Here is an 18,930-nt window from a genome sequence, read left to right on the forward strand (position 1 = left end):
ACATTAGATGATTGAGGTGATATTAATAAAGGGAGTATTTAGGAAGGTGTGGGTTTGAACAAAGCAACAAATCATGGGGCAACACCCTGGGACTGAATAAAAACAATGCTATTACCTAGGCTGAAGAGAAGGGAGCAGTTGTCAGAAACTAGACAGGGCCGTCCAACACGAGCTGTGGCCTTTGGTGGAGGGATTCAGCCAACTTGCAGGGACCCAACAAGGAGGAACCAGGGGAAAAAATGTACTATCCTACTCTTTGATCTCCTGCCAAACCCAAACAGAAGCCAGAGAACAAAAATATCTGTTGGTGCATTGCAGCCAGGTAAGCCTCATGGGGCACAGAGCATAATACCCAAATGTAAAGGGGCAAACAGAAGGTGTTCCACATACCATCCATTCTCTGCTACTTTCAACTTGAGTGATCTTGCTAGGACTTTGGGAGGGATGAATTGAAAGGTACAAATTTATGTGAAAGCTAGAGAGCTATTTCTAGTACAGAGGAGTTGTATGGCTACAGAAAGGAGACTTAAGGAGAAGTACATTAGACTGTTGGAGCTCTTCACCACGTTCTGGGTCACTATCAGCATTTGAGGTAAATGAGGTAGAGCTTGGGATACGTCAAGCATAGGTGGATGAGTCATGAACTTTCTGCCTCCTTCTATCCCAGAAGCCCTTGGATTCCCGCTTTAGTCTCCTCTGTCCTCAGCCATCAATGCTTTCTTTCCTTTCCATGGCTATTTCCTTTGCTTTTCCCAAAATTCTTACCTACCAGAACAGAACCGTCTTTAGTTTGAACCATATTGTTTCAAGAGCCAGAATAAAGCTAGAGAATGGCTCCATGTAGAGAATATCAGGGAGAACATCAGGACTAGGAAACTGAAATAATCTTTTGATTGTTTTCAGAAGATATGGATTCCCAGCAAGGAGCCAGAGAGGGTTATACAGAAGCAGAAGATGAATGTGATTTCTGAATGAGATTAAAACAAGAAAGGCTGGAATAAGAACAGGCATAAGAACCCTAGGACAGGAAGGAGAGCCGAGATGCCTGGGGCAGGGTGACTACAAACTTGATTCAGGAGTAAGCCTTGATTCACTCAGCCCTAAGAGATAGCTTATAACAAATGGTAACTAGAATGATGAGAGCTGAAAAAATAAAAAAGAAGGAAAAAGCCAGGCACAGTGGCACACCCCTGTAATCCCAGCACTTTGGGAGGCCAAGGCAGGTGTGTCACTTGAGCTCAGGAGTTCAACATCAGCCCAGGCAATATGGCAAAACCCCATCTCTACAAAAAAAATATATATATATATAATATATATTATATATTAATACAAATATAGATAATATTTTATATATATATACACACAAAAATACAAAAAACTAGCTGGGCGTGGTGATGTGCACCTGTAGTCCCAGCTACTTGGGAGGCTGAAGTGAGAGGATTGTTTGAGCCTGGGAGACGGAGGTTGCAGTGAGCTGAGATTGCACCACTGCACTCCAGTCTGGGCAACAGAGTGAGGCTCTGCTTCCAAAAAAAAAAAAAAAAGAGAGAGAGAGAGAGGAAGGACATGCAGAATGGGAAAAGGGATGAGGGAAAACTAGTTGGAATAGTCAGGAGAGGATTTATGTAGAGCATTCTCAAGTCTCCCCAATCTCTGTCCTCCGTCCCTACCCCTCATTCTCCACTTCACACATGTACTTTGTATATACTTAAAGAGGAAGAATATAGAACAATGATAACTCCAACTGCCCTCCTAAAGCCAGCTTTCCATTTCTGCGACCAGTACATTTTTTCTCTAAAGTAACCCTTTGGAACTTATCTTCCCTTTGCTTTCAAGCTGAGGGTTTGATTTGAATATTGCAGTTGTAGGATGACAATGTGTAAAGAAAGAGAGATGGGGAATAGCATCAGAGAGAAACCAGAGTTTCGGGAGTAGTGTGGGGGGTCAGTCAGAGATCAACACACAAGGACAAGACACATCCAGGAACAAAAACCAAAGAGCTCCAGACAAACTCTTATGAGAGTTTGTGCCACTTCACCTCGCCCGGAAGGACAATTTTAGAGTGTCTTGCCACCCTCGCCGCAGGAAACAGTCCCTTGCTCCTGCCTCTGGTCTGATAAGGTACAAGGAACAGCTGTCAGAGTTTGAGTGGGTTTGTATGTGTGAGTGTGGCAACCAGCCAGACACCCTCACATTCCCCCCGACTGACCTGAGCGGGGAACACATTGCCACTAGCAAGGGGGAAGCAAAAGAGGTGCAGAGAGGGATGACACCCCAGGCACCAGTGTGGGAATGCTTACAAAACGCTAGTTGTTGATTTTTTAAAAATTTAAATTGTGTTCTTTGTTACTGTCTTCAGAGTTGTTGAATGTCAAATACACAAGACATTCTGCTTTTACTATGTATTTATCCAATTAGTGGGAAATTCTGATATTAGTGAGGAGAGAGGGTACAAACAAATGACATTGCTCTGGGCACTATTTGGCCTCACCATACCCTGGCCTCTAGTCATAACTGACTCTCACTTTCTAGTTAGTACTAAAATTGCTCTAGAAAGGTGGTGTCTCCCAGCCAGGTACAGTGTGTCATGCCTGTAATCCCATCACTTTGAGAGGCTGAGGCGGGTGGATCACTTGAACTAAGGAGTTTGAGACTAGCTTGGGCAATAAGGGGAAAACCTGTCTCTACCAAAAAAAAAAATACACACACACACACACACACACACATATATACATATATATACATATATACACATATATACATATATATACATATATACACATATATACATATATACACACATATATATACACACACATAAATATATATATATACAAAAAGCTAGCTGGGTGTGATGGTGCACACCTGTGGTCCCAGCTACTCAGGAGGCTGAGATTGGAGAATTGCTTGAGCCCAGGAGGCAGAGGTTGCACTGAGTGGAGATCGCACCACTGCACTCCAGCCTGGGTGACAGAGTGAGACCCTATCTGAAAAAAAGGAAGAGAAGAAAGAAGAAAAAGAAAAGAAAGAGATAAAGAGAGAAAGAAAGAGAGAGAGAGAGAGAGAAAAGAAAGAAAGAAAGAAGAGAGAGAGAGAGAGGAGAGAAGAAAGAAGAAGAAAGAAAGAAGAAAGAAAGAAAGAAAGAAAGAAGAAAGAAAGAAAGAAAGAAAGAAAGAAGAAAGAAAGAGAGAGAAAGAAAGAAAGAAAGAAAAAGAAAGAGAGATAGAGGGAGGGAGGGAGGGAGGGAGGGAGGGAGGGGGGGGGATGTGGTGTCTCCCACGCCAGTATCTTCCCTTACCATTCATATACTCTCTAATGGCTGACATCCATCCCTCCTACTGCAGGTTCATTGTTTTTTGTGTACCATCAGAGACTCACCCTTTAAAATCTCTTCATGAGATCCAGAATTTTCAAGCTGAAACCATAAGGCTCTTTTCACTCTGTTCTTGTTTTGCTCTCTTTCCCATTGAATCTTCTCTTAGCTGTCTTGTGGTTTTGTCCCTAAAGTCTGGGAAGTACTCACATTCCTTGACAATAAGGGGAAGAGAGAAACAGAGGTCCTAAAGCTGAAGCAGAGACAAAAAGCAGGGAGTCTGTGGTTCTGCTTCTGCAAAATCACCTCTCCTCTTCTCTGAGCCTCCAAGCTCTGATCTTGAAAATCTTGAAAATGGTCAAGATCAATGGCCAACCATGATATTAGGACCTGCTTCCTATAGAGCTACTACACAGAACCACAAAGTACAACTGAGGAAACACCACCCGGGAACTGGGGAAAGTTATTAAGAACCATGTCAACCACAAGGGGGCACTGTGTCTCCATGGGCTAAACTAGAATGTTTAGCTGATTGACATGGAAATGGGACATGGAATATGCTCTTGATTCTTGAGCTTTTCGTCACTCTCCAACAGAGTAGGGAGGTCAGTCAAGGACAAAACCCCCACCCCACGACTAGCTCCCAGCAGAGGGCATCTTTCTCTCTACCAAACTCAGATTTCTTATGCAGAAACATCTATGGGAAAGACACACAGTCATCACCCATTTGACACACCCACCTACACGATAGATGTGTATGCACACACTCACCTATGTATACATACATGTAATGTGCTCCCATTTCTAGAGATTGCCCTGCTGACAGTGTTATCTATGTGGGCAGATATGCAGAAAACACCTGCCTTCCCATCCATAATACACAAGAGCAGCTATTGCCAACAAAGATTAATGCTGGTTATAGTTTTTTGCCTTTTCCTCGTGTTTTTCCGAGAAGCTAGTTGGTCTCCAATGATTCCAATTATGCTGCTTCTTTTCTTCAGTGTGGTGCTTCGCACTCTGCTGCCTGCCCTGCGTGTGGTCACCCAACACCCTCACCATCCAATAGCGAGCTCCATAACCCTGTTTGTTACCCAATACCTCCGCTTCCCCTTCTGACCCTGGCCTACCACATTTAAAATAGACCCAGTTCTACAAAGGAGAGTGATGAAATGCTCAAGAATCAAGGGCATATTCCATATCCTATTTCCATGTCAATCAGTGTGTCAGCACCAGACATCAAGTGCATTGCTCCTCAGCTCAGTTTCATTGAGGGAAGGGTATAATTGCCTGTGGAGTCTCTATAAAGCAATCTGGCAAAAGACCTTGTAATATTCCATCACAGTAGTGTTGCCAATAATGCTACAAGGTGCCTTCTCATTTTTACTTCCTGTGCCTCAAGACCCTAAGAATCAGCCTGCAACTGCGGCAAAATAAGAATTCCTCTTGACTGTTCATAGTTGTTAAAAAGCTTCTTAACAAACCACAAACATAGACAATTAGCTCCCAGATCCCTTGGATTCCATGAGGGAAGAGGAATTTTCAATAGAAATCCTCCTTTTTGCTGCACCCCTCCTGAAAGAGTCTTCAGATCAGAATGAACTATGAGCAACCCAACCCTTATAGTTAAGTTCATGCACCCTGGTCTACTGATTGCACTAAAACACCCAAAATGGAATCTAGGTGACCCCCTAGGGAGGATCCTACAGGAAGGTGGGTCTCAAGATATCCTTGGGCACTTCTGTCGTCAGCCTTCTTCAGTTTTTTTTCTTTTCTTTTTTTTTTTTTTTTTTGAGATGGAGTCTCACTCTGTCGCCCAGGCTGGAGTGCAGTGGTGTGACCGTGGCTCACTGCAACCTCCACCTCCTGGGCTCAAGTGATCCTCCCACCTCAGCCTCCCGAGTAGCAGGGACTACAGGTGTGCACCACCAAGCCCAGCTAATTTTTGTATTTTTTGTAGAGACGGGGTTTCACCATGTTTCCCAGGCTGGTCAGAAACTTCTGAGCTCAAGTGGTCTGCCCACCTCAGCCTCCCAAGTGTGTTGGGATCACAGATGCAAGCCACCTTGCCCAGCCTCTTCAATTCTTTCTTGAAGGTGGTGGTGTTGGTGGCATCTCTGAAATCCTGTGGCCTTTCTCAGTTACCCATAGTTGATAAGGAAGTCTCCTAAGATCTAAATGGTTCCTCTCTCCCAAGCTTAAAAATACCATCAATATCAAGGCAACACCATTGTATTGGAAAAGGGCCAGTTTCTATGTGGTCATATTTTGTGAAGTGCCTATGCCACAAAGGCCCTCTCCCAGGGTTTATATCACTTTGAGAAGAGAATATGAGACGTGGACAGGGAGAAGATAGGAAGAGGGGCATGATGCAGGCATACCTAGACAAAGAATGATAACGGTACTCAGATTCCTCTACAGTTTATTGTTATAGCAGAAGTTGTGGGAGACAGGAGGGCACCCTCCACACATAATACAGTGTGGTCAGAGCCCCAGGGTAGCCCTTTCCACCCCTATGCCAAGCCCCAAGCAGCCCAGCCCAAGCTTAGCTCCCTCCCCAGTCCCACTCTAGATGCACACTGAGAGCTACCAAAGTTAGTGCAGCCAAATGGCCCCAGGCCCCAGGCCCCTTCCTGTTGCCCCAGCACCAATCCTTCCCCGACACTCATTCATTGCCCACCAACTCCCATTCCAACTTCCTTTTTACACTGGATGTTTCTAGCACATCCTGAGGACCACTAACCCACCAGCAAGTCTCCCCGACACACATTCATGTAGGTCCATACCCTTCAGAGTCCTAAAGGGTTAACGAGAAGCCATATCAGCTTTGGTGAATGGAGCCCCAGCCCCAAATCCCCTCCCCTTGCAAATATGGGATGAGTAGGGAGAGTCTGATGGAGGCACCACGACAACTACAACAACCTCTTACCCCTCAGCTACAGACACCTAGATCAGGACAGAGGATGCATGCCCTCTCCACCTTAACACCAAAATGGGGGAGGAGGAGAATTTAGGGGTCTGGGTCCCTAAGAGATATTAGGACATCTCTTCCAGGAGCTGGGGGGAATCACAGGTTAAAGGTCAAGGTTAGGGTAGCAATCAAAGATCAAGGTCATCTCCCCACATGATCTGCCCTTTTTCCCTTGCTTACTCTGGCCCAATGCCCCTTCAGCACCTCCCAGGTTAGTTCTGGGGGAGGTGAGGGCTGGGTCCCACACTAGGGCAACAAGGGTCATTCAACAGGAGACCTCCATGGTGTGCCCTGGGGGCCCCGAAGAAAGAGTTCCAGACTCGCTGCTCTGGGACAGGGTGCGAGAGCGGGACCGGTTGCCATCAACAGATGCTGCACTGGTCAGAGAGGCTGTACGAGACCGGGACAGGCGAGTCATGCAGGATGAGGCCACTGTGGAGACAGAAGGATGCACAAGCAGTCAGAGAGAAAGTGGGGAAGGGGGGCTGGCCACTCAGGGTGTGGTCCTTGGATTATGACTAGTTATAACTAAGCCAGGGGATCAATGAGCTCGACTGGGCAGATAGTGGTGAGTCCAGGCATTCACCTAAAATGGTTCCACCCCGTCAGTGCCCATCTCTCCTCTAGTGCAGCAATCTCTTGTCCCCATACTCACTGTAGCCCATGCCTTGCAGGAAGTACTTGAAGGCCTCGGTCAGCTTGCCTGGCTGTGGAAGTAAGAAGAGGTGAGGGAGACGGTGAGATGAGGTTAGAGGCAGAGCTGGAGCCTGAGGCTGCGGCATTGTGGGGACGGGGTGTGTGGCAAAGGGCAGAGCCCAGTGCCACCGGTATCCTATGTCACTTCCCCATCCCATGGACGGCAGGGGTACTCACCTGAGTCAGCTGGGGCTGACCTCCGGAGTCAGCCATCTGTTCAGGAGAGCGCCACCCAGAAAAAGTGAAACATACATAAATGAGCCATGCGGAGAGGTGGAAAGGGTCTCTCTTCCCTAGCTTCTTCACTCTAGCCCCTTTGTTTTGTTCTTCGTTCACCCCATTTGCTCCCATGCAGGGCCCTGGAGGCTTGGCAGCTGAATCTAGAGAGGATATATGACTGTGGACAGGGGCCCAGGAACAGGTTACTGACCTTGAGGAACGAGGTCTGGGTGGGGTCCAGTTTTGAGTTACATTCCACCTGGAGTAAGCAGGAGGCTGAATGAATGAGGTCACGCCCACTGTGGCCCCTCCCCCGTAAGGGACCCAGGAACCCAGACCCCAGTCCCTTTTCTATCAGCTCCCTACCCAGTTCCTCCTTACCAGGAATCAAATTCTTAGTGCCCCAAAGTTGATCTCCCTGTGCCAAACAGGACATCCCCTTGGCAAGATACTCTTCTGACCACCACTCTAGGACCCCAACCCTCCTCCCTCACTCACCCCAAAATTCCCTACTAACCACTGCATCTTCATGAGGTGCTTGGTCTCCTACCACCAGCATCACAGGACACCTAAAGACAGTGTTGGGGAGAAGGCAGTGAGCCCCTGGCACTCCCTCACTGGCCTCTGCCTAGAAGTGCAGCTGGAAAAATGTCTGGCTCCAAAGAGGAAAGACCCTTCTGTGTCTCCCTGCTGATGCCACCAAGAGGATTCAAAGGGGGAAGACCTAGAGGGAAGTGATTTACCAAATAGGATGGGGTGGGACATGACAAGGAAGTTCCCTGGCAAAAGATTCTCCTTCTTCTAAGGGATACAAGCTCCTAAGGAAGCTCCAGGGAGATGGGCAATGCATTATCTTTTAAAGTCTTACTTGAGGGTGATATCACCTCCACGCTCAAAGTTCAGGTCTCGGCGGCTAGAAAGGGGTTAAAAGAGTAGGAATTTTAGGTGGGCAATGCTATCTAACCAGATATAAGCTGTCTCCCCCATGAGGAAACTATCTTTGTCCCAAAAATTGCAGTCAAATACTGGTTATTAAAGGCGGAAACCAAAGGAGAAGGTAGCAGGCAGGCCCCAAGCACAGCCACTATAGCCACTTGTGCCCTAGATCCCTGGTCAGAGGGCAGCAAAAGGAGAGGAAGGGCACAGGACACAAGATCATCTTACTTCTGAGAGTCCAATAATTCAAAGGAAGTAAACAAGAGAACGGGGACAACCCCTTGCAATCCTTCCCACTGGCTCTGTCCTGAAGCTGCCCCCATTGCACACTAAATGCTGCATTCCTTGCGCACTGCACACTACCCGGACTTCCCTCTCCTCCTCTGTGCCTCCCCATGACCCCCAATTACTGCTTCTGCATTTCTCTCACATGCATACACACACAGCCCACCCACTTGTTGTAGCTGTTCCAGTACAACTCAATGTTATCCAGGTTGGGTGCATGTGTAATGATATTTCTGTACTTTTGTATCAACTCAGAATTTCCAGAGAGCTCTTCCTGAAGGAGAGAACAAGGAGAAAAATTAGGGATGGAAAGAGAAAACAACAATTACTGGAGGAAAAGAGGTAAGCCTTCTTCCTTCCCCAAATCCTGTCCCAGCTAAGGAAGTTAGCCCAAGCATTCAAGTTCCCCGCTGCTCCCCTCAACTCTTCTACATCTCCTACACCCACTTACCTGGCTGAAAAGATGTCCAAGGATCATCTCCGGAATGGAAGAGGTGAGGCCGGTTAGCTATGAGGAGAAGGCAGGTGAGAAAGTTCACTGGCCGGGCACAGTGGCTCACGTCTGTAATCCCAGCACTTTGGGAGGCCGAGGCGGGTGGATCACAAGGTCAGGAGTTCAAGACCACCCTGGCCAAGATGGTGAAACCCCATCTCTACTAATAATACAAATATTAGCTGGGCGTGGTGGCGGACACCTGTAATCCCAGCTATTTGGGAGGCTGAGGCAGGAGAATCACTTAAACCCGGGAGGCGGAGGTTGCAGTGAGCCAAGATCAAGCCACTGCACTCCAGCCTTGGCAACAGAGTGAGACACCATCTCAAAAAAAAACAAAAAACAAAAAAGAAAAAAGGAAAGCTCAGGATATTATAAGAGACTCAAGCAAAGTGACAGCTTCACTTTCCTGCCCCTTTACTCCCTCCTTGAAGTTCGGAGTCCATCCAGTTAGGCTCTCTACCAGAGCCTCTCTACCAGAGCCTAACTGGATCCATACGAGGGGATCCCCAACCCTAGGTCTCAGCACACAGGCCCCTCCAAACCTTGTGGGCTGCCCAATCCATCCAACCCTTGGCGTTGGGATCAATGTTGATGAGGACAAGACCTTCAACTGTGTCCGGGTGGTTAAGCTGAAGGACAGCAGAAGGAAGGAAATGAGAAACAGGGCATGGCCTTATCCCCTCCCCACTAAGCTCTACCCACTCCTGGACTCCCGCAGGGCCTGACTCCCCACCTAGTGCCCACTTCCTCCCCCAAACAGCACTAATAAACAGTATTCTCCTAATCAGTCTGGACCCTCCTTTCCCTCATCTGGGCTTTCTATTTCTTACAGCATATCTCGCCAGGATGTAAGCTCCAGCTCCAACACCAACTCCAATTATTGTAGAGAAACTGTGAAAGGGAAAGAAATATATGCCTCACAGGCTCTGCCGTCCAAAACGTGCCACAGCCCATCTCTTCAAACTCTTCACCCTCCCTCCTGAGTCCATGGGCACAAAGAAAGGCAGACACGGACCTTTCTCTGGAGGATGCGAAAAAGAAGGGCCCAAGGAACCAAAGGTTGGCATGGGTAGTCAGGGTAGATCCCTGAAGTCTATCCCCAGCTTTCTCCTGGAGAGCTAGTGTCTTGAAAACAAACACCCATCCACCAGCCAACCAACACACTGTTTTCCTATAGAGATAGCTCTTTGTCCGTTCTCAATTTCAAGAGCCAGTTCAACTTGTTCTGCTTTAGTTCCTAGTTCCTCTAGAGGAACGGGAAGAATGGAACTTAAAGCAAATGTGAAAACAGACACAACTTTAGTGAACAATGGGGAGAATGAGGAAAAGAGCAGCAAAGTGGTGAACCAGAGGTGCTGAGCCCTGGTGCCTAAGAGAAGCTTAGCTAAGAACAGCACCCAGGGGTCAGCACCTCCTTCTGAATACCAGAGACACTTGGTCTGGCGTTCTCTTCCTTCCCTCACTCTCTCTCACCCACAGAGCTCCCCATCCACCAGGTGTGGGCGTGAAGGAGAGGGAAGTGGGAGAGAAAGAGACAGGTCTATCTGGTTCCTCAGGGATTATGTCACCCCCTTTTATTCCTCTCTGACTTTCTGATCAGAGAAGGCCCTCCTTAGCCTGAGGCAGGGCCAAGCATAGACCCTTTTCCTTCTCTCCATCCGTTAGGGCTACTCTGCTGACTCTGGCCAATTTTCCAAACCCACCACCTTTTCTCAATAATCAAGGTGGGAGCATGAAGGAAGAAGATATATTGAGTTCAGAAGCTGAAACTGGCTCAGTCAGGAACCATGGTGAACCTGGAAGTTCTAAGGGTCTCCTTGTGCTGGAAAGAGAACTCTGGTTTGGAGGGGTTCCCAGGCCTCTCACTTTAGGTACTGCAAGACGCAAGGGATCATGTCTGCAAGCTGGTCCAGAGATGGGTATTGATATCTGGAAAAGAGAGGCATGTTAAGGAAGATACCAATCTGCCCTCACACCCGCGCCCCCCAGGATGTCCTACTCATTCTCTCCCAGAATCACCACGCCCTCCCTTTCCGCCTCCCCTGTCGAACCTTTCCCGCACCTGTCCTGTTCCTCACAGTCTGGTGAAGTGGTAACGACCTAACTCTTACCCCAAAGGGAACACAGGGGCTCCCTCTTCCATTCCAGGGGCATCCACATGAACCCGCACGAAGTTCTGAATGATTTCCTGCATGTCCTCGAACTGAAACAGTGGCTGGAAGCAAGATTTATCTAAAGAGAACCCACATCACCTCAACAATAGAATCAGACAGGGAAACGTGTCCCCCAGTCAGAACTCACCCTTCCTTTCATGCCACAGTCAGACTAGGAGAGAACTTCTCCTTCCCACACTGACCCCTCCCCTCCCTCTGGGTTTCATTTCTACCCTTCCCCCACAGCCTCTTCCCAGACAGGAGTGGGAGACGAATGAAGGTCCTTACAGTTGAGTCCCACATCGTGGTAGGTAAGGATCGCTGGGCGTTTGGGTTTGGGGGTGCCATAGACAGTGAAAGTGACAGAGCCGTATGGTGTCTCCACAGAGTGAGTCTGCAGGAAAACAGGGCACCAAGAGCTAGGCTCAGAGGAGACGAGGCCAGAAAAGGAGCAACACCAAGGTCAGGGAGCTGGGAGTGGGCGGGCAAGGGGGAAACGGGAACAAAGAATTAAAAACAGGATCAGCAAAAATTGAGGAAAACATGATACTGGAAGATGAGTTTGAGGATAAGAAAGAATAATAAAGATTAGAGAGAGAAGAGGAGGGGAAGGAAGGAGAGGCGAGAGATAGGGAAGGAAAAGGACTAGAACGGAAGGAAAGAAAGCGAAGAGAGAAGAAAGGGCCAAGCAGAGGCCATCCTTCTACTGGGGAAGAGGAGAGCCCCTCCTCCCACCTTGGGACTGCCCCCACACTGTTACCTGTCCCTGGTCCAGGAGGATTCGGGCAGCTAACTCAGCCTCCTGGAGAGACACACACAGATACACACAGAAACACACGACATGTGGCATCCCAGATGGAGAGACAGACAGAAAAGAGAGGCAAGTAAAGACAGACCAACAGAGACCAAAGACAAAGAGATTGACAAAGAGAGACATGGAAAGGATGAAGATTAGTGTAGTGACAAGACAAGGGCCTGACTCCCAATTATAGTGTGTGGGGAGAGAGACTGGGGTAGAGGTGAAGCAGTGGTGTGAGTTAGAATAAGATCAGTAGGCTTGGGAAGTTAGAAGGCAAGGGGGGATGCTTAGAGATCTGGAATTTGGGTATGGGAGTCAAATGGTCTCTAATAACCTTGGCCGCCTCAGGCGTCTGTCCTGGCAACAGTGGCTTCTCCTCTGTGATCTGCACCTCCTGCAGCTCCGCCATAGTGGCCTGGCAGGATGGGGAAATGAGACTGGGAAGTTGTCTCTACATCCCCACATCTCCTCAAACACCAGGCTTCCTCTCTCAGCACAGGAAGATGCAGGGAACAGAGGGACCCAGGGGTTGAAGACTACTCCAGAACACACAGAGGGCCTTTCCTGCCCCCCAGATCCGTTTCCAGGCTGATTGGTGGAAGCTTTGGAAGAGGAATCAGGACACCGCTTCTCTTGATACTCACCATCCCCACTGCTACCCTCAACACCCACACCTCCAGACCCCCTCTCTCCTCTGCCCTGGACCAAAATACCAGGGTGGGGCAGAAGTGTAGCTCAGATTTCCCAGGCTATATTTAGGGGCCACCCCACACTCTCAGGTAGGGAGTGAAACTCGTAGCTCAGTGACCGAGTATTCTAAAGGACAGGGTACCAAAAGACAGGATTGTAAGAGTTCACAATTGACCATGACCTTCAATTAAAGCCCCAAAGTCGGCAGCTCAAAGGAAAGGGGGCTAAAAATGACCAAAGCAACATGACCAATGGGGGAGGTGAGGAAAACAACATAAAAGGGACATCTGTCCAACCAACCCAATGCCTCCCTTCCTCCCAAGACTCTTCCCCCCAACTCTGAATAAACTCCGCAAGTTCACCATTAGCGGGTGAGGAGCACAGCACCTGGACAGACCTGCACAGGAAGGAGCCTGCAGCCTGCGGGGTGGGGTCACTTACTGGGCTCCTATTGGCTGGATGCAGTGGGATTAGGGGTCAGGGTTCTCACTCCTTCTGACTCTGGGGTCTGAGAAAACACAGCAATGAGGTGAATGACATGGGAGACAGACCTGGGGTCTTTTAGGGACGGAAAGCCTTAGCCAAGACCCAGACTCCCAGGGTCATCAACCTCCTCGGGTCACTAACCCTCCCCAGTGTCTGTCTACCCCTGAGTCCAGAGAACACGTCCTCTCTAGGCTCCAGCCGGAATCAATATAGGCTACAGGGGCATCAGTTCAGGCTGCGCGGAGGGGAGAAGGAAGTGCTGATGTGGAGGTAAGAGGGTGGCCCTGTCAGAACCTCCGGATTCGAATCCCAGCTCTGCCACTCCCAGTGTGACCTTGCCCCAGTTAGTTACTACATTTGGCCCCAATTTTCTATCTGCAGGGGGACTAAACGCGGGGGACTAGGGGATCCCCAAAATTTTTGACAGCTCTGCAGTAAGAGGAGGGAGCAGAGCATGGCTGTTTCCCTCCACAATTTAAAAACAAACACAAAGCTTGGTGCCGTCGCTTCTCTCCTCTACCCAGTCTCCGTGTAGGTCCCACGAGTGGAGAAAGGGAGAGGAGGGCGGTCCCATAATCTTCTCCCGTTCTCCCCCGACGGCCCGCGAGGGCAAGCGCCATCGGGAAGGGATGGGTAGGACGGAGGAGACCGGCTGGGCCCAGCACCCGGAACCCGTCCCTACGAGTCCCTACGCAGCCCGTCCGCGTGGAGACGGACACCCTTGCGTGGCCGGTGCCAAGCGCCCCGGACCTTGCACACAACCTCGCGCGCACCCCAAACACGCCCTGCCGCTCTCGGAGCCTCAGCCTTTGTGCGCAGCAGCTGAGCGTCCCCTCCGTGCTGGCCCTTTCCCCCGAGCCTCCAGCTCCAGGGGACGGGGATCAATCACACCGCCCACGGGCCCGGCTGGCGCCTTCCAGGCCCTACGGCCCCTCGCCTGCCCCTCCCCCTACCTGCTGCCGCCGCGGCCGCTTCCACCTTCACTTGCCTTTGACTCGGGCCCGCCCCGGCTCGGGCTTCCCGCAGACCCGCCCCCGGCCCGCCCCAGCCCGCCCACGGGCGCTAGGCTCCCCGCAGACCCGCCCCAGACCCCCAGTAAACACGCCCCCCCTTTCACCCCGCCCAGACTGCCGCTCAGGAAGGGGTTGTGCTGGGGCCGGGGGGCGAGGGGCGGGCGGCTGGACGCTTCCAGGCTCCGCTCGCGCTCACCATAACATTCCACCACCCCCTTCCCGCACTGGGGCGGTGTGGGGAGTGCGGGGATCCCTCAGCCCTGCGAGGGATCCCTCAGCTGCCCTCAGCACCGCCCCCATCCATGACCTGGATCTGCAATTCGCACTCTGGCTCCTTCCTTCGCCCCCAGACTCTGTGGTGGGAACCGGTAGTGGGGAGACGAACCCGGGATACCGACACTCCACTAGTTGGACTCCCCCCGCCCGAACACAGAGAACTAGATTAAGAAAGGAGGAGGTGGGCGGGACCGCCGCTGAGGAGGCGGGGGTCTCGCCGGCTGGCAAGGGCAGGTGTGCCGGCGCCGAAAGGGGGCACAGGGGAACGTCGAGGGCGCAGGAGTTCCGACTCCCTAGTGCCCGGAGTCCTGGTACCTCTCCTCTCTTTGCCGCGTCCCGACGCCTGCTCTCGGGCTGCTCCGGGAGAAGTTGGACAACAAGGCGGGGAGGTGGGGGCGGGGAATGCGGGGGGCCGCTATAAATAGAGGGCGATCGCGGGCGGGCGTGGGGGTGGGGAGAGGATGGCCAACAGGGACTCTGGGGTCAATGCCTCAAGGGGCGACGGGGGAGTGGCCGGGGACCCCCAGAGGCTCTGACTCCTGGGTAAACAGGCGCAGGGGCGGAGTTAACCCTGCGGGGGTGGAGTAGGGGCTTGGGGAGGACGCAGTGTCCCGGGCTGGGACCCAAGAGACCCTGTGGCTTCGCCGCTAACCCCTCCCATCCGGCCCAGAAAAGGAGACCAGCTCAGGCCCGCCGAATCGCAATGCCCAGGCGATGGTCTCAGGGTCTGCCGCGTCCCTCTCGGTGCCCCAGTGGGTTTGCCACTCTAGACTTCACACACACACACACACACCCTGGAATGAGGTCTCCTTGTGCCCCTCAGAGGAAGGCTCCCTGGAATAAGATAGTTGATTAGATAATGTGGCTTAAGGGAATTCGAAGTTGTTTAGGCAAAAGGAAAAGGACTGACTGAATTTCTCCCCACCTGCCCCCCTTGTAGCTCCCCCAATCCCAGGATCGTATCCACCCCAACCCCCTTCAGACTGGTTCCTCAGTTGCCATTTCGGGGGCTGGGCGCCAGGCCAGTCAGGAACAATGGCCAATGGAACTTGAGCTGCCAACTGCAACACCAGCACCGACTGCCCCCCCAAGACCCCCAAGTTTCCCTGCCCCCTTCTGCCTGGGAACCACCCTCCCACCACCACCCTCACCACCCGCAGCACCCCTCCCATCCAAGGAACATCAATGCCCCTTTCATCCCCACTTGGCAGGGTCTGCTGGAAAGAAGGAGAGGCCAAGAGGGAGGAGGTGACCCAGAGTAGGAGAACTGGTTGGGCTAAAACCCAGCCTTCAACAACCCCAAATCTAAGAAGCCCCCCCTACATCCCCCAATTTGGAGCACCCAACTTTTCTTCTGTTCCTTTCTCCCACTCCCTGTATAACTTTTTCCCCAGAAACTGGCACAGAAGCTGGGCACCCTGGCTCCTCTCCTAGTCCCCTCTTCCCTCTGGATGCCAGTTTAACACTCTCCTGGACAAGGAAAAGCCTGCTAGAGTAAGGGTCACAGCCAAAGGTGCGCAAGACAGGAGCGATCTCATCAGCCCCAGAGGAGCCTGGGGAGAGGGAGAGCCTCAAGTGAGAACTTTTGCCTGCAGGCTCTTCTTTGTCAAAAGTAGTCTTACTTGGAGTGGGGGAGGGAAGGACCTGAAGGTTCCAGCGTCTAAATTCGTCTCTGGGTCAGGATGACTCAGGGGGAACCTGATAAGGGGCCTACGCAGGGGCGCAGGGCGGGCAGGAGATGGGAAATTTCCACTGACATCCATTGGCTTCCTAGACCTTGGGGTCCCACCCAGCATGCTGCAGGCAGAAGTAAAGCTGGTTCTACCCTAAGATACGGTTCTTCCATGTCAAGGCAGTTCCCAGCCCAACCAGAGTGTAAGTGTTGCAAGGACAATCTCTCTCTAAACTCTTTCCCTTTGGCCAGAGCAGCTTCACACTATACCTTCAAGTAAGCAACAGTTTTAAGTATCTGTTATGTGCAAGCCACTGTGTAGATGAAATTCAAAGTGTGAGTCTGGTCACACCCTCTCTAGACATTTGTGATGAGAAATGACATTTTGACATTTGTCAAGAGAAGTTACAAACACAAGACAAGTTAAGAAAAATTATGCATGTATAAGAACAATCATTTGGACAATAAGTCCTGTAGCAGTAGTTTCCCACCCTTCTCAAGTGGGAGATCAGAGATTTCCAACCCCACATAATAGTTTTAGTATCCCCTGATGGAGAAAATACAAACTATGAATTCATCAATACTTTGAAGTAAGTTTCTGTCACAACATCTGTAAATGCAGTAATACCTACACATGCAAGGCGTATTATTCACTCAGTTCACACTCACTCTTTATACATACAGATTCTAGGGCCTTTTGCAAGATTTCAGAAATCCTCACGCCGGGAGGCTGTGGCCCACAGTCTAGAAATCGTTATCTTACTATAATTCAGAGAAGGAAAAGGGCTTTGTTCCTAGGGTGAACCATCCAGATGAGAAGTGCAACCATGGAATACTTGAGTGGGAGTGAGGGGCACTCTATCCAGGCAGAGAGAGAGCGTGAAGGACAGTTTGGAGGAAGAAACACTCAGGTTACTTTGGAGAACTGAATAGTAGCTTCCCATATATTATTCCCTAATACCATAAGGTTAGTGTTATTGTCTTCACTGTACAGATGAGAAAATTGAAACTCAGAAATGTTTAGTGACTTGCCCAAGTCCACTCAGCTAGTAAACGACATATCTAGGATTGATTTCCCCACCCAGATCCATTCCACTCCAGGGACTATGCACCTTCCACTACCAAGTAGCCTGTCAAGTGTATAGCAATTAGGCCATATGACCCCAGCTGAAGAATAAGCTGGTTCTTAGGTTTTTTGTTTTTTGGGGTTTTTTTTGTTTTGTTTTGTTTTTGAGATGGGGTCTCACTCTGTCAGCCAAGTGGGAGTGTGCTGACACAATCCTAGTTCACTGCAGCCCCAAACTCCCGGGCTCAAGCAGTCCTCCCACTTCAGCCTCCTGCATAGGTGGGACTACAGGTGCATGCCACCACTCCCAACTAATTTTTTTATATTATTTATTTATTTAGAGACAAGATCTCACTTTGTTGACCTCCCAAAGTGCTGGAATTATAGGCATGAGCCACTGTGCCCTGCCCAAGAGTAATGTTGATGAGAGGTGGGTGATGTTTGGTAGGGTAGATTGGGGCCTAGTTAGTTGTATAGGTCCTTGAATGCTAAGCAAAAAGATTTAGCAATGAGAAGCTATAGTATATCTTGAGCCGCAGAATATTCTTGAGCAGGAGTAATAAAAAATACTGTCTTGTGAAAATTAATCTGATGGGCAGGAGGTAATAGAGATGGATTATGGGTGGATGGGAGTGAAGAATTAGATTTAGGAAAGAGATCATTTAGAAGCCAGAGTAGTCATCCAACTATGAGATGATAAGAACTTGAATAAGGGTGGAAGTAATAGGAATGGAAAGAAAGGCATAGATTTGTAAGACAAAGAAAAAAATAGAAAGTGGTGGCATTATTAGATGGGAAAAGGAGGAAAGTCACCAGTCTCGTTGCTCTGTTTTAGGGTCCGTGAGGTTCATCTATCTGTAGTGCTTCTGGCCAGAGAAAAGGCCGAAGAGAGAAATCCCTGAGGAACATCTTTGACCTGCATAGAAACTTATCCGGAGATTTTCAGAATCTGAGCCTCACCCTCAGTCTATCCCAGTTTTATCCTGACCTGTCCACATCTGTTACACTCCAAGGCTTGCTGGGCCCAACACTGGAAGCCATTTAAAGTTTCTATTGCGACTGGCCTTTTAAAGCCAGTGGGATTCTCCATGCTACACTTGAGCCTGGAGACTAGAAAAAATGATAGCCTGTTTTCATTAATCCGTTTTCATTAACTGCTATGGTCTGAATGTTTATGTTGTCCACAAATTCGTATATTAAAATCCTAACTCCCAGCTGGACTCAGTGGGTCACACCTGTAATCTCAGCACTTTGGAAGGCTGAGGCAGGTGGATCACTTGAGGTCAGGAGTTTGAAACCAGCCTGGCCAACACGGCAAAACCCCGTCTCTACTAAAAATGCAAAAATTAGCCGGGCATAGTGGTTGGGCTAATCCCAGCTACTGGGGAGGCTGAGGCATGACAGTCGCTTGAATCCTGGGACTGGAGGTTGCAGTGCCCCAGGATCATGCCACTGCATTCCAGCCTGAGCAATAGACAGCGAGACTCCGTCTCAAAATAAATACATAAATAAATGAAATCCTAACTCCCAAAGTCATGGTATTAGATGGGGCATTTTGGGGGGTGATTAAGTTTTATGAGGGCAGAGCCTTTCTGAATGGGATTCATACTCTTATAAATAGGCCCAAGGAAACTCATTCACCCCTTCTGTCATGTGAGGACACAGCAAGAAGGTGCCATCTATAGACCAGAAAGCAGCCCTCACCAAATACTGAATCTGCCAGCACCTTGATCTTAGACTTCTCAGCCTTCAGAACTCTGAGAAATAAATGTCTGTTGTTTATAAGCCACGCAGTTTGACATTTTGTTCTAGCAGTCCAAACAGACTAAAACACCTTTGCTGGGCTCGCCTCAGCTTCTGTT

General features: G+C 49.8%; 1 protein-coding gene and 1 long non-coding RNA gene across 8 annotated transcripts; one reads left to right on the plus strand and one right to left on the minus strand.

Moving 5' to 3' along the window:
* Positions 1 to 5,715: 5,715 nt before the first annotated feature.
* Positions 5,716 to 14,746, minus strand: NDRG2 (NDRG family member 2). 7 transcript variants are annotated; one of them, XM_055289561.1, is made up of 17 exons: positions 14,646 to 14,746; positions 12,200 to 12,280; positions 11,827 to 11,868; positions 11,355 to 11,460; positions 11,025 to 11,145; positions 10,780 to 10,842; positions 9,744 to 9,804; positions 9,456 to 9,542; positions 8,869 to 8,925; positions 8,588 to 8,691; positions 8,065 to 8,109; positions 7,714 to 7,765; positions 7,578 to 7,614; positions 7,408 to 7,472; positions 7,155 to 7,190; positions 6,937 to 6,988; positions 5,716 to 6,713 (listed from the first exon to the last, which is right to left on the minus strand). In XM_055289561.1, exons 2-17 carry the CDS (start codon positions 12,272 to 12,274, stop codon positions 6,547 to 6,549), a joined length of 1,170 nt encoding a protein of 389 aa, XP_055145536.1. In that variant the 5' UTR covers positions 12,275 to 12,280; positions 14,646 to 14,746; the 3' UTR covers positions 5,716 to 6,546. The 7 variants fall into 7 exon arrangements, with proteins under 7 accessions (XP_055145536.1, XP_055145530.1, XP_055145532.1 ...); XM_055289555.2 differs by lacking the exons at positions 7,578 to 7,614; positions 14,646 to 14,746 and adding exons at positions 12,997 to 13,063; positions 13,995 to 14,066 and having other exon boundaries at positions 7,408 to 7,455; XM_055289557.2 differs by lacking the exon at positions 7,578 to 7,614 and having other exon boundaries at positions 7,408 to 7,455; positions 7,747 to 7,765; positions 14,646 to 14,723.
* A 787-nt stretch (positions 14,747 to 15,533) lies between these two features.
* LOC129487994 (uncharacterized) lies at positions 15,534 to 18,871 on the plus strand. The gene is made up of 3 exons (XR_008659541.2): positions 15,534 to 15,905; positions 17,410 to 17,498; positions 17,904 to 18,871. It is a non-coding gene; the product is annotated as an uncharacterized lncRNA (long non-coding RNA).
* Positions 18,872 to 18,930: the final 59 nt, after the last annotated feature.

The sequence above is a fragment of the Symphalangus syndactylus genome, chromosome 8, assembly GCF_028878055.3.
Source record: "Symphalangus syndactylus isolate Jambi chromosome 8, NHGRI_mSymSyn1-v2.1_pri, whole genome shotgun sequence".
Taxonomy (NCBI): domain Eukaryota; kingdom Metazoa; phylum Chordata; class Mammalia; order Primates; family Hylobatidae; genus Symphalangus; species Symphalangus syndactylus.